Genomic DNA, 15,328 nt, shown 5'->3' with positions numbered 1-15,328 from the left:
TCCGGCGCCGCCCCCGCCCCGCCGCCGCCGCCGCCGCCGGCGCAGCACACCACGGACCTGCAGATCCCCGTGTCCCGCGGGTGGTCGGGCCGGCGCGGCGGCGCCCGCTCCAGCGGCTGGTTGTTCTCGTCGACGGCGAAGGCGACGCTCTTGGGCCTGCGCCGGCGGTCGAGCGACGAGTAGCGGCGGCCGAGCTCCCTGTAGGGCACCTCGCGCGGGCGGGACTGCTTGGCCTGGCGGTCCAGCGACGAGCAGCCGCGGTCCCTCTGGGTCACGCTCCTGGGCAGCGGCGGGATCGGCGGCGCCTGCTGCGCCCTCCAGGGGTCGTCGGCGCTCGAACTCTTGGTCCTCTCGTTCTCGCGCTCGCTCCGCAGCTTGTGCAGCTCCGGGGGGTTGTCGCGCACGCTGGTGGCCGCGCCGTTGGCGAGCGGGGCGGGGAGGGCGGGGAGGGTGGTCTGCGGGCGGCTGTCGGGGAGCGCGATGCCGCCGCTCAGCATCGCGCTGTCGGGCCGCGGGTCGGCGAGCCGGGCCAGCCGCGCGCCGGCGAGGGCTCCCCCGGGGCGCCGGCCGGGGTCCGGCCTCAGCGGCAGACCTCCGACCCCGTGGAACCACACCGTGGACCTCCTGCGGCGACCCCCCTCGGCAAACACGGCGTCCTCCCCTCCCCGGCGCTCAAACAACCACTGCTCACTGATCCGTTTGCACAGCGCCGAGTGACACGTGTCGCAACCCTCTCACTTCACAACGCCTACCAACCCTTTGTTTACATTCTCTGGTGGCAGCTACGGCCTCTCGGATACTACATCTGACATGTTTGCGAACTGGGTTACTTCACGCGCATATTTTTTTTATTTTATTTTACACTTTTAGGAACAGTGTTTCCAGGCACACAAATATATCCTTACGCGCAAACGATCTACGCCAACTTGTCGATGTTCAAATTCAAAAGAACCGCAACTCGTTCCAAAGTCACAACGCCGCACAGTCACGAGCGTTAAAATGAGTACTACTAACGTCGTCAGGTGCACTCGAGCCACTTCGGGTGGAGCGTAGACGCGCGAGAAGTGGCAACGTCGGAGCACTTTGATGTTTTCACACGCGCCCCTGCCGACTCTCTCTCTCTCTCTCTCTCTCTTTCCTCGTGCTTCGTCACTCCTCGTCGACTCACCTCTTCTCGCCCCCTCGCCAATCAGGGCAGGGGCAGGACTGCGGCTAGTTCTTCGAGGAGGGCGCTGGCGTCGACCCAGCGTCTTCGTGACGGCGCCGCCCCTCGCCAATCAGGGCAGGAGCAGGACTGCGGCTAGTTTCAAGGAGGGCGCGTCGATTCGCGCGGCTGCTTTCGCAATGCGCATTAACGCCAGCGCGAGTGCGGCGGCGGAAAACGAAGCAGGAAAAAAAAAAAACCCGCGCGTGCCCGGGAGACGCGGGACGTTTCGCACGCCCTACTGGCACAGCGTGGTTGGCGGCCTCTCCGCTAGGTGGCAGGCGTGGCGCTCGATCGAAGTTTCGGCGGCTCTTGGGCGTCGCTGCCGCCCCTGCCCGCAACTACGCTACTACCCGCCCTCCGCAACGTGCTCGCTTTCCCAGGAGCGATGTCGTGAATTAGTTCCGCGGCTCGCCGCGCAGGTAGCGCTGCGTCTGCTGCCGCCCGAGGAGAGATGCCGGTGGCGCGCAAAACTGGCGGAGTTTTCGAGTCACGCCAGAACAAACAAACGAAACGGACAAAAGCTTTTTTGTAGTAGGTATCCCGGGACTACGCGACTCCAGACATACTACAAAACTACGACGAGCGACGAGACAATGCTGTAACGTAAAGTTCTGTTACTTTTAAATGTACAGAGCAGAAAATAACAGAATTTAAATAAATGAAAATGTAAATACACATTGCGATTCAAATCATTATGTAAATGATATTTAATAATTTTCTTTAAATGCCCGTTCAAGATAGACGTTAACTGTGACAAGTGCTTACAAGTTGCACTATAAAAGAATTATTTACATAGGTGTAATTCCTAAGGATGCATGCGATAGTTACGTTAATACAAATAAATTACTTGCAGTAAATCCATACAGTAAATAGAAATGACACGTATACAACAACTCAATATTAAAGTTTGATTTCACAGAATCAAAAAAAAAAAAATATTTATGTTATCTTCAGATGTACAGTAATACCATAAACTACATACGTGAATTTTATAAGAACAATTGGGAATCTGATGCATACAAGAAGTGCGTTATACACAAACCTAAGGTGCTCTTGGCCGAGTTAAATATTTTATGATGCTACAAATTATAACGCAACAAATGCGTTAAAAAATATCAAGCAACACTAACCGTACCGTGGCAGGTAATAATAAGGGGCTTAAACACAATTGCACATAAGAGACAGCCTAGCTCCAAGAAAGAATATACTACAGCAAACCAGACGCTAATAACTGGACACACAATATCATCGCAAATAATTTTAAACCTAATTACAAACGTGTAGAATGGGCACAACAGTAAGCCATTACCAGGCATGAGAAGCCTGCAAGAAACACGACAAGCAATAAGCATCTACAATGCTATTAAAAGAGGATGAAAATAAATACTGAAATTAAACAAACAGAAATTCCAGGCGTCCGAGACACGCCCACACCTTGCATGGCTTCGTGGTCGTTCGCGACTTCAGTGCTTAAGAATTACGTGACCACACATGTCCACAAAAACTAATGTTTAAATTTTAAGAGCGGCGAATCGGAACAAAAATAAAAAATAACTATAAAATGCACTTGAAGTATAAATTAGGTTACTCTGGTGCAGCCAGCGTGCACACAGCACACAAACGATGGCTTATGATAATTATAATCACTTGGTCATGCCGAAGCCTGAGGTTCCCGTCGCCGGAAGTCATCGCGACCTCACACTAACTTAAACGCATGCTATCGAAACTGACGACGAAAAGAGAAAGAAAGAGGCGAAGGCCTCGCCAACACACGTACGCACATGCCTAACGCAGGCGCGAGAGCGCATGCGCCAAGCACAAACGGGGCGACACTCTTGTAGGTTTGGGTGGACAAGGAGAGGAGGGGAGGCGGCCCGCGCCTGAGAACACACCTTCCTAACGGTGTACTCTTCATTTTAAAAACTTACATATTTGAGTTTTAAATAATGTGGTTAGCTACGTATTTACTACAGTTATTTTTTTTTTTTTGGTTTCATTTCATGCACAGGCTTTTCACCCCGATTGATTTTATTATTTGTATAGAATGTCTAACCACCCGTGTATTCGCTCGCCCCAGTATAAGGATATTTTTGATGTTGTGCCTAACATTATAAGAAAAGTATGTGACCAATTCCAAAGTCCTTAATTAACACAATAAAAACCATGAAATTTGAAGTGTAGACAAGAATTCATTCATGACTTAATTTACGGTTTGGAATTTTAAAAGTGGTAAAACACAAGACTCTTTATGATTAATATAGGTAACGTGTGCCGATATTAAAAACTAACTTTCATTAGAGTATTCTAAGAGAATTTTTTTTAAATCATTATATCCTTTTAACTTAATAAGGTGAACATTTTTAAATATTGTAAAACACGCCTATTTAATTTTAATTGTAGAGTTTGTAATCATTCACTTTTTTGTTTCATTCAGTTTTACTATATGCACTGAATAATTAAAATAATGGTCCCCCTTTTCAACTAATAAAAGATACTTAAAAAAATTGATACTTATTTAAAATGTGGACTACATGCACCAAAAATGTTATCAAACGTAATGGATTAGTAGTTTAGCTTAGCCTTCATAAAACAAATCACAAAATGTTTACCCCTCCCCTCTCTTCCACAGGATTTAATTAAAAAAAGCTATCCTTAATTTTCAATGTAAAATAGTAGAGCCTAACGGAAAATTCATCATTCCTGACTTTTTGAATATTGATTTTGTCTATTGCACAGGCTAGAAGGATGATGATAGTGATTTTGTGAATACGAGGATATCCGCTGACCCAATAAAACAAAAATAATTTTTTTTTACAACCTCAGGTGTGCAATCCTTAACATTAAAAATAAACTTATCTACACTTACTTTTTAATCAAAATTTAAATTCTAAATATATCGTCTACTTATTTAAAGGATTGAAATATATCATTTGCATTTTATAAAAACAAACCAACACCTATTTCACTTATTTTTTAATGTAAATGCCATAAATTGGTGAAATATATAAAAGGTAAATTTTAATGAATGCTATTTATGGCTATTTTCTTTTCTATCACTTCTTAATATCCGAAAAATATATTTTCATTAGAACAAAACACTTACATTTTAACCATCTTAGAAGTATAATTTCACTAATTATGAAAAATATACACTGGGAGAAACGTTTCTTTGCCTCAAAAATTTTGTTTTTATATAGCCAAATAAATATATACAGTTTGTTTAAATAATTTATTTTTGTAAGAAAGATTTGGTTACCCGATAAAATGGTTTTGTCAAATCAACTCTAAATTAGTTATGGGTACAAAATTCATTTTGTTACACATATCATTTGGTATGGCCAACCAAATCTTTTGCTGTAATATCAAGATAATATTTGTTTTGCCATAGACAAGCCAATATTTCTTTGTCATAAACAGACGTTTTTCTCTGTGAGACTACATTAACGTTTATGTATGGTGTTCATGCCAAATTTCTAAATTTAAGCTGTAATTAAAATAGATTGTTGATTTTTACTATAAACATTCTTAACTCCTTTTCGTCAGTTAAATGACATTTATAATAATGAGAAAAATTACATTGTAATATGTTTTCCACCTTTTAAGGTGTGAAATTTCTAAAAATTTAAAGTGATGTTAGTAATTTTTAAATATTGATTACTCATTCAAGATTTTTAATGTATCTTGATAAGCTACGGAGAAATGCAATTCTGTTTAAAGCAAAACGTACCCTGTTAACACTGTATTAAACAAAAATGTTCGGAAAATATAAAACGCAACCTACAAAAATTGTTATGTAGGTACCTATGTTTTTATAGCACAATTTCTTTCCCCCACTTGTGATTATGATTGGAGATTTTTTATTATATAACCAATAATACCCATAATTTATCCCCTCTTAGCAGTCGATTTTCGAATAATGTGGAGAAAAGTCTACGAAACGTTTTCTGTATGATATTCATACTTACGTTTTACCTCCCCCCCCCCCCCCCCACACTTTTTTTAGATTCGGTAACATTTTTCTTTGTTTATAAAACCAAATGCACTCCTGTTAAAACCCTTTAATTGAAATTTCAGAAAAAAGTTAAATAACAGACGGTAATTTTATTGTATTAATTATTATATGGCTACATCTTAACTTCAGACATGTAGCTTAAAATATATGATTATTTTTAAGATAAAAATATTTTCACTCTTTTCTCGCACCTTTAAGGGCAGAATTTCGAAAAGTGTTAAAATGAAGTTGGTAGATTTTGTATGTTTATTATTCTTATTTAATACCTAACCTCCCTTTGATTAGCTTTGCAGATGTGATTTATTTTAATACAACGAAACTGGCCCCCTTTTCCCCTCATAAAGGTGGTATTTCTAAAAATGGTGAAACGGGGTAGGAAGTTTTTTTTTGTTTACTATTAATACCTAATATGTATACCTCCGTTTGGTTTATTTCAGATATCCCCCCTTTTTTCTTTTCCTTACAGGTGGAATTTCGTAAAAATAATTTACGTTTAAGTTAGCAAACGACCTTACTAAACAAAACACGTTTTATCAAAATCCGTTGATTAATGTTCGATTGATGCCAGAACAACCAACGAACAAACATAATTTAAAAATATTAACTTTTTTCTAAATTATGTACGCATGTAATTAAAAAAAAACCTACATTTAGTTTAGAATGATAGACAATCGAAAGTTAAAGAAATTTAATTATATAGATTTTAAAACTGAAACTGTACGCTACTTTACTTGTAGTTATAATAGCCATAGCCATACCCATTGGGGCATTTGTCATAACGTTTAAGAAGTTATGAAAAATTTTCTTTAAAATTTTAAGCGTCTGGTAATGAAGCCAATCTGTAATAGAATCGCGAAGTGAATTGTCATCGTCAAAGCGGTGCGATGCCAGCCACTGTTAAATGTGCTTGAAGAGGCAATAATACCTCGGTGCCAAATCTGAGCCATAGGGGGATGATAAAAAAGACATTCCAACGGATCTGCTGCAAGAGTTCAAGAGTTATTTGGTGTATTTAGTGTTGTGCGGTCGAGCATAGTCGAGAACCAACACCATACCGGAAGTCGGCATTCCCGACGCTTGTTCTGGATGGCTCGTCCGCGTTTTAGTAATGTTCGTAATGTTCGTAATCTCTGACGGGATTTTCTTGCAGCCTTCTCCGCTCCTCAACACCTACGCTGAAAAACTGCTAACAGCGCCACAACAGCAATGTTACTATCGCCTCTCATTTCTCGAAAAGGTGAAAATTGAGGGCTTAATTTTCGGGAATATTGTAGTGAAAAAATTAATTAAACTGTTACAAAAGCGTGTTAATTTTTAACTTAGTTACTTTTTTAAAATGAATCATTACGTGTACAGAATAGAGATTTACAAGAATCGTCTTGCCACTATGATTATTCACTATAATTTCGGTAAATATTTCAAAATTCATATCTAAGCATATTGCAACTTACGAGGATTTTAAATGACTTACATTTTCTTGCGTTTCTACCGTATTTAGTTTTCTGTATTCTAAATCTCTTCGATAGGAATATCATTAGTCTAAGGAATACAACTAAAATATACCACATGAGGCGAGCAATCATCCAGCATTTATTTTGAATAGTTTTGATAACATTATCATATTTAATTCATGATTCAAATATCAATATTTTCGCCTGCTTGTGTCAACTTTAAGTGCCTGATGTTCTTCCGCATTTTATAACTTGGCTTTACTCATTACAGTGAACATAAGTGATTACAGCACAGAGTTTAAAACCATAACTAAAAGTCAATTTAAAAGTTATATCTCTCATAGCCATGCCAAAGTTTTAATTATTACGTTTAGAGTTTACCGATTAGCATCAGATCAGTGTTAAAGACGGATTTTATTTATATTGAATGCAATCGCAAAAATATGTTTTACTACACGCATTACTAACTACCCGTGGCTTCGCTCGTACAAAATTTCAGAATATTGCTGCTATTTTACTATTTCAGTATGGTATGTGATTTATTAAAAAAGTTTGACTAAAGAAATAGTCACAATAGCAAGTCGGGTGTGTATATTATATCATAAATAACAAAACATTTTTTTTTGGTAAAATTTAAAAAGTAACAGTTAATGCATAATCATGTTTAATAAAAAATAATTAAGTATGCTGGATTTATGACACCTGTTTTGTGTATTTATAGATGTATGTTGCCTTGTTTCATTTCACAGTTGAGTCTTTTTTGAAATATAAAAAAAAAAAACACGCCAATTACATTTTAATTAAGACTATGCCATCTTTTATTATTTAAATTTAAATTAATTTGGTTGTATGTACAAAAAGAATAAAATTAAAATTCCCCTTTTATCACCCTATTGTAGATAAATACATGATATTAAATTTTTTGAAAAAGTTGAATTTTTATTTAAATGTACAACACAGGTATTAAACTGACTATCTTAGATATTAGTACAAAAATAGCCATGATTAGTATTAATGAAATAAAACTTAAAAAAAAAATTTTCACTCCTCTCCTCTTTTCCACAGGGATGCGTATGTGCAAATTCGTAACTACAGACTTAGTAAATAAGGCAAGATCTTTTAACCATATAAAACCAACCCTATACCCATTATTACTGGACCTCAGTTATGAAATCCCAAATATTTAAAATAAACTTACATTTATTTTAAAATAAAACTTATCTTGCTGAATGAACCACGTAGGCTACTCATTTAGGGGATACGAATTTTTTTTCTTAAAAAAAAAATAATTTCCCTGTAACAACCTAGAGGTAAAATTTCGTAAAACGATGAATAAATACAGATGATTTAAAGTCTATTAAAGTTGTGATTAACATTATCAAAAATTCATTTTATGCATACAATCAGATTTTTTAAATATAATTTAAATATAATCACACCCTTTTTACTCCAATAAGAGTATTGATACATGCGTGCTAGGAGGCAAGGCCGCGACGCGTGCCAGGTACCTGAGCGGGTCTTCTAGCGGCTACGCATGGGCGCTGACGTCACACGTGCCACGCGCGCCCGGCCGGATTACAAGGGTCTCACTACCCATCCCCGCACACAGTCCCGTCTCGGATTATTGTCACCGACACTTTTGGCGGCCTAGGAATTCTGCGGGCCTAAGAGGATGCCGTCGTGCTTGGAGAAAGTGACTTGGGAACATTCTCGATGTTTCGGGCGTCGGGTCGGCCCGAGACGACGCGACTCGTCACAGTCGCTCTCGTCCGTTCGACAAGGACGTCAGGGTATATAAGCAGCGACGCCGGCTTCCGCGGAGTTCCGAGAGTTCGGAGATTTCCGTGAGTGAACGGAAGTGCGACATCGGCAAAGAGGGTGATAGACCCCCTCGAGAGCGACGCGACGTGGAGCGACGGAACCGTGAGAGTGCGACCGAGTGGCGCGAGACTGTGTGGACAGGTGCGAGGTAAGGGGCGAACCACTGTTGAGCCTAGCTCCAGTGAGGAGTGCGAACTGTGGAACTTGACAGCCATTGTGTGACTTGTAAGTAAACATCTTTTTAAGTACCAGTGATTGATGATCGGACATTTTTAAGGAAGATTATTTATTGGTGATGTAAACATTAGTAATTAATAAAACTGTAATAAAACTTTATTGGGCTATACATAACTAACCCAGTTCTCCTCATATATGAACGTAACAGTATAATGTCAGAATAAGTTAAAAAATTAGTTGGAAGATTTTGCGTGTCTATAAATCGTACCGAATTTTTTACCTCTCGCATGATTAGTTTCAGAGATAAGATTTTTATCATAAAACAAAACTGATTCACCTTTCACCCCCACCCCCTTTGCAACTCATTATGCATTATGTATGGTATTCTTGCTCAGTTTTTCACCTCCCGCTTGATTTTCTTGAATTTTTTTATTACTTTAAACTCTTACTTACCCCTATTTCACTACCTTTGGGGTCAAATTTTGCAAATGGCAAAAACACGCAATTTAACTAATTATGTAATTTTCAACCTTTAGTTTCTTACACCCACTTGATTTGCTACGGAAAAAAAATGATAATTTTATTGTTAAACTTAAGCTACACCTTTTCAAATCCATTTGTAACCGAATTTAAATAAATGGTAAAAACATATTAGTTACTCATTATGCAGATTATTAGTGCTCAGATTCTTACCTCACGATTTATTTGCTTCAGAGGTTGGGTGTTATTTTATCGTTAAATCAAACTTACCCATGTTTTACCTACTTGTTTTAAAACATTTATAAAAAACACCCAACGTAAATTATGATGAAACTCATTCTAAGTATCTTAACTGCCACTTGATTTGATTCGGAGATAAGATTTTTTAAGATAAAACAACACTTAACTTCGTTTCACCCTCTTAACGATCTAATTTTGAATAATGGAAAATAATTTCCAATGTAACTTCATAAACATGTTTTTCAGTATTATTTTCTTACCTCTAGATCGAGCAGATTCGGAAGTATTATTTTTGTCTTAAAACAAAACTTATATAACTTTTTGAATAATTCAAAATGGTAAAAATTGACTGTTGGTTTTGGTATGTTTATTATTGATACCTATGAACTCTTCGTATGAATGATTGGCTTCGGAGATAAGATTAATCATCTTAAAAACATATGTACATCTTTTCACCCCTTAGGTGTAAAATTCTGTAATCATACATGTATAATTATGTGCCTAGTTTTTAACTTAGCAAGATAAATTTATTTTTAAATTTTTTTATCCAAATACAAGTAGTTTTCGACTGATGTCGGATTAAACAGAAAAAAAGGCAACAGTTTTGAAACCAATTATTTTTAGTTCGAAATACTGTTAGTAGCCATTTCCAAAGGAATAACATATTTCTGCTATACAACATATTAAATTTTTACGTTTTCGACACTTGAAAGACATATATTACCTTTATAATGTTTTAAATAAAAATTGTATCTATAAACTGTTTGGAAGCAATATACATACATGATAAAGAAAAGTAGGGAGAGGGAGAGAGGGATAAGAGAGAGAGAAATATAAAAGACAGATGAGGGATAAATATGAGAGAGAGCAATCGATTGTCTCTCAGTGGCAGCAAGCGGTGCTGCCACCTACAGGTCACCAGCTGAAATAGCTGCATCCGTCTATGTGCTCGCTGGCTCAGTCAACAGACAAATTTTTAATTAAGATTTAAACTTTAATTTGTAATTACTCTTAGTACAATTCAATAATAAATAATTAATTATATTGCATTAGATTTATTTACATATTTTTCGCTAATTTTTGGTCAAATAAATAAGAAAATAAATTCTTTCTTTTATGATGAGCTTGAATATCTACTCTTAACATTGTAATAATTCAACAAATTAAACAAAAAAATCACTTTCACTAAACAAACGTGGTACGTAGAAAATAAATAATTTTGCGACATTATTTTACTTAATAAGAAGCACAACTCTGTAAACACGAATTGGGACAAAGCAATATATGTACCTATATTACGTGAAAATTGCCACTAACTTATTTTTTCATCACGAGCTAGTATGATTCGGGGGGGAAGGACACACGACAAACGCTCTAGAGCGGACACAACGGGGCTCTGTATTGTTTAGTTAAATCGTAAGATTAACGTGAATTAATAAATTGAGTCTGTTTTTTTTTCCACAAAATAATCCGTCAAATTTGAACCAATAACAGTCATCACTGTAAATAAAAACTTTAAAAATTATTACATATTCAAACATTTAGGTACAATAAGACAATAAGTAAGCCTATGCCTTCAATGAACTTCAAAACTATGTTTTTTTCAGTATTTTGTTGTGATAATTGAGGAGGCAAATAAACACATAGTAATCTTTTACTAATAGGTATTGGTACGCCAAGGTAAATCATAAATAGATACAAGGGAGCAATTTTAAAAATTGTGTTAAAAATATAAAAACCTTTTTTTAAAAATTAAAAGCAGCACTCAGGCTATATATACGTGGCCAACAATTTTTAGGTATCCTTAAATTATTTTTAGTAATGGGTGGACAGTTTTTCCTAAGTTTTACTTCTTAAATTGCAATACTAACGCGAATAAATTAATTTAATCGGTGATTCATACAAAACCATTAGAAATTTTTTTAATCATTGGCAGTGATCACTGTCCTCATAAAAAATAAACACAACTTATATTTCACTTCCTTCAGTTGATTTTAACAATTGCGAGATATGAGTCGGGCGGGTTGCCTAGTTCCAGTGAAACACCAAAGTCACTGCAAAATGATTGGTGAAAAACTAAATTCAGTAAAGAATTATTCCAGTCTTTTTATTTATTATGTTTTTTTTCTAAAACGTTAAGTTTAAATTAATTTCACAAATAATATTTTGGTTAATTTTTTTTAATAATCATCGTTCTGCGAAATATATGAGTCCAATTAACATTTTATGGCCTGAAATTACTAGGAGAAAATAGTAGTTTGGTTCAGACGGAGCAATACAAATGCCATATTAATTGGGATGATGCTTTCTAAGGTCTTGAAGCGAGGGAATGCCAAGCGCGACTATGTCTCTTTGCGCCACATGTTGCTTTGTTTTTGCAGACAGACAAGGCGAGCAATCTTTCCGCCGGCAACGTCTACCAGAGTTAATACTATCATTCTTAGTTCAAAAAATAAATAAACAAATAAACATTCGCTGTATCCGACTGAACGAAGTTAAAAATAAATGCGTGATATTTCTCATAATTAAAGTACCGTACTACCAGAAAATTATGTGTTTAGCATATTTTAAATTCCCAAAATAGTTAAAATTATAACTGAAAATTCTCAACCAGTTTAATATTTTGTAAAGACAACGTAATGTTCTTAAATTAGATACGCGATTAGGCCCCTTTCAAAAAATAGTTGTTTTTAATAAAATGTTGTATACTTATTGTATACGCAAGCGTAGCCTAAGTTTCTTATCATGTGTTCATCAAGGGGGGAAACGCATCGAGACCATTAGTTCGAATCACACCCAAAAACCTGCCAACTGTCTCCCCCTTTGTTCACATTTTGGTAGTGAACTATAAGACCGCCAGTTAAAGATGCCCCTGAAAGGCGAAAAGTGGAGGTGGTGAGATTTAAGGTCGTATGTCTCGTTCCGGATCATTATTTTATATTATCGTTCCCCACGGTAAACTTGCCAACATTTTTGAGTGGCTGAACTTTGGTGAAATGAAGAGAAAAAAACATTTTTTTTTTTCATAATTAGCTAGCAAAGTTAAATTTTTAACTTTTTTGTGCAGTATGGATAAGGAGAATGTAGTGGAACAGTTTTGGTTTGAATTCAAGTTTACTGGTATTTTACTGACATGGTTTATATTATTTCAGAAACATAATATTTAATATTACATGGCCTTTTAAAATCATCAGAATTTATATAAAACTAAAAGACTAAAAAAATTACATAATTTTTTTGAATTTTTTGTAACCATAACACGCAGTAGACACCAGCATTGTCTTTAAACCCAAAAATTTATTCAATTTTGTTTTTCTTATCCATGTGTCAAAAATTAGAAAAAAAAGTTTGCAAGTTACTCAGCATATATATATATATATATATATACATATACACACACACACACACACATACACACACATATAAAATTTTGTTGAAGTTCGACCCCTAAAATGTCTACACCTGCAATCATGTTAAACGTAAAAATACGGAAATAAAAAACCCTTAAAACTATGAGCAACATGCAATGTAACTACAGCTAATGAAATTAAAGTATTTTTCCTTGAGCAGTATAAGACGAGCAACGAAAGCAGTGGGTGTCTCACCTTGCCAGAACCTCGTGTGTTGGAGTTCCGGAGCACACCAATCGCGTACTGGCGGTACTCCTTTTCCAAGTGATCGTGCTGCGCTTGAATCCGCCTGGAAAACAAAATATTACAGTTGACATCAACACATGTGACGTAGTACTGCAAAGATTTCTCTTTCAAATTCAATTTTATAACATCTTATACTATCTCATTCTCAAGGAGTGTCAAACTTTAGCTGTTTCTTTAGTTATGTTGCTTATATAATTTCGTATTTTGGTCATGATTTTTGTGGTTGTTCATTAATGATTTTATTAACTCAACAAGAGTTTATTTAATAATTTTAAAACTTAAAAACAAATTGATATTACTATTCTAGAATTAAATGTGAACATGTATTCACTTGAAATACAGTTTTGACTTTAACGTTTTTGTGTAGAGTTTGGCTAAAACTGCTTAAAACTCATTTATAAATGTTAAAAAAAAATTCTTCCCAAATTTTGAAAACTTAATTATTTCATTATTTCTGAAAACCTCATTTTTAAAAATTTATGAATTGGATTCTGAAAATAAACCGTTCTACGACAAAGAAAACTTACTAACGGTGTTTTGAAAACTGTATTCTACATTAATGCATGCCCTTACTTAATTTTGAAGTTGAAATATAAAAAATTATTTGAAATTAAAAAAATATAAAGCAAACAAAAAATTTCTTGTAAAACCATTAATATATATTTAACCACATTTATATTATCAACTAACTAATAATCCGCGACTTCGCACGCATAAATTTAAGGGTAGGACTCATAATTTGCCACGTATAAAATATGTGATTAAATCCAGACATTTAAAATTTAATTTAGTTAATGAATTCTATTACTCCTATTTCATTAAATGAATTAGGTTATAGACGCACGATGATTAAAAAAACGTTTCACCTGTTAAACTTTATTAAAGATAGGACAACCGAAATTCGTTTAAAACATTTGCAGACAATTTTTAAATGTAAAATTCAAGCATCGAATTCCTCACTTTACGTATTAATATATAAAGAAGTATTATTGAAACAAACACACAGTATTTTCACACCTCTTCTCTTTTCCCACAGGGGTGCCTATGTGGAAATTTACAACTAAAGTTTCATTTAATACAGCTATGTCTGTTAACCAAAAAAACCAAACGAATTCAATTTTCACACTATATATTTATATAAAATTGGAGAAATACTAATTTAATTTTTCTTGCCAATTGAATTATTCAGTGATTTAATGGATTCCATTTTTTTCGCAAACAATACCCAACTCTTTTACTGTTTTAGGGGTTAAATTCCGGAAAAGGATAATTAAAAGAAGGTATTTTAAAAGTATGTAAACAGACCAATAACTAATAATTATTTTTAATTTATTTTGATTAGATTAATAGATAGATTTTTATATAAAAATAACATATTCACACCCTTTGCACAACCTTAAAAATAGAAGTTTCAGAAAGTAGTAAAGAAGAGTTTGCATATTTTGTAGTTTATAATCATACCGAATATTTTACCTCCCGATTTATAAGTTACAGAAATTATTTTTCTAATAAAACATTGGAAAAATTGTAAAATCATTTTAAAAACTCATAATGTAAGTTACTATTGCTTAGTTTATTATCGCCTGCTTGATTTAATTCGCACTATGATTTATTACTATAAAATATCCACCCACTTTTCACTTCCTTTGAAGTCGAACTAAAAAATCAGTAATAACACTCTTTATGTAACTCACAACACTCATTATGTAACTCATTATGTACATTATGCGTCATAATTTCTTACCTTCCGCTTTGATTTTCTTTGGCTGTATGATTTTTCACTATAAATCTTAACTTGCGCCCTACTCATCCCCTCTGTAATCCAATTACGAAAAAGTGTAAAAAAAAAAAAAAAAAAACACTACATAACCCATAATGTAAATTATTCATGCTCAGTTTATAACCTACCACTTGATCTGCTTCGGAGATATGATTTATTACTACAAAGCTATTTTACCCCCTTTTCACCCCCTTATTATATCAGTTATTCGTGTCCAGTCCTAGATTGCATTTAGAGAAATTATTTTCTTAAATAAAACCAAACCTAAGCCTGGTTCATCCCGGTTAACGGACGAATTTCGAAAAATATAAACATGCATATACTATGTAATTTACATGTTGTTCATTCTTAATTTCTTACTTATACTTGTTTAAGGTATAAATATTCGGATTTTCCAACAGCCCTTAAGAGGTGGGTTATCGCCTAATGGTAAAAAAAAGTGTTTAGTTTTATTATGTTCAATGTTTTACCTAATAATTTTATATTATTTTCGGAGTTACGATA

General features: G+C 35.5%; 1 protein-coding gene across 1 annotated transcript in view; it reads right to left on the bottom strand.

Moving 5' to 3' along the window:
* LOC134527957 (uncharacterized) overlaps nucleotides 1-15,328 on the bottom strand; it is a 250,478-nt gene that overhangs the window by 22,816 nt on the left and 212,334 nt on the right. The window contains exon 4 of the mRNA XM_063361050.1: nucleotides 12,994-13,087. Within this exon, the coding sequence (XP_063217120.1) occupies nucleotides 12,994-13,087 (94 nt within the window). The remainder of the gene's footprint in view (nucleotides 1-12,993; nucleotides 13,088-15,328) is intronic.

The sequence above is a fragment of the Bacillus rossius genome, chromosome 1, assembly GCF_032445375.1.
Source record: "Bacillus rossius redtenbacheri isolate Brsri chromosome 1, Brsri_v3, whole genome shotgun sequence".
NCBI lineage: Eukaryota > Metazoa > Arthropoda > Insecta > Phasmatodea > Bacillidae > Bacillus > Bacillus rossius.
Note: the sequence above shows the minus strand (reverse complement) of the source record. Positions and strands in the feature narration are given on the sequence as shown.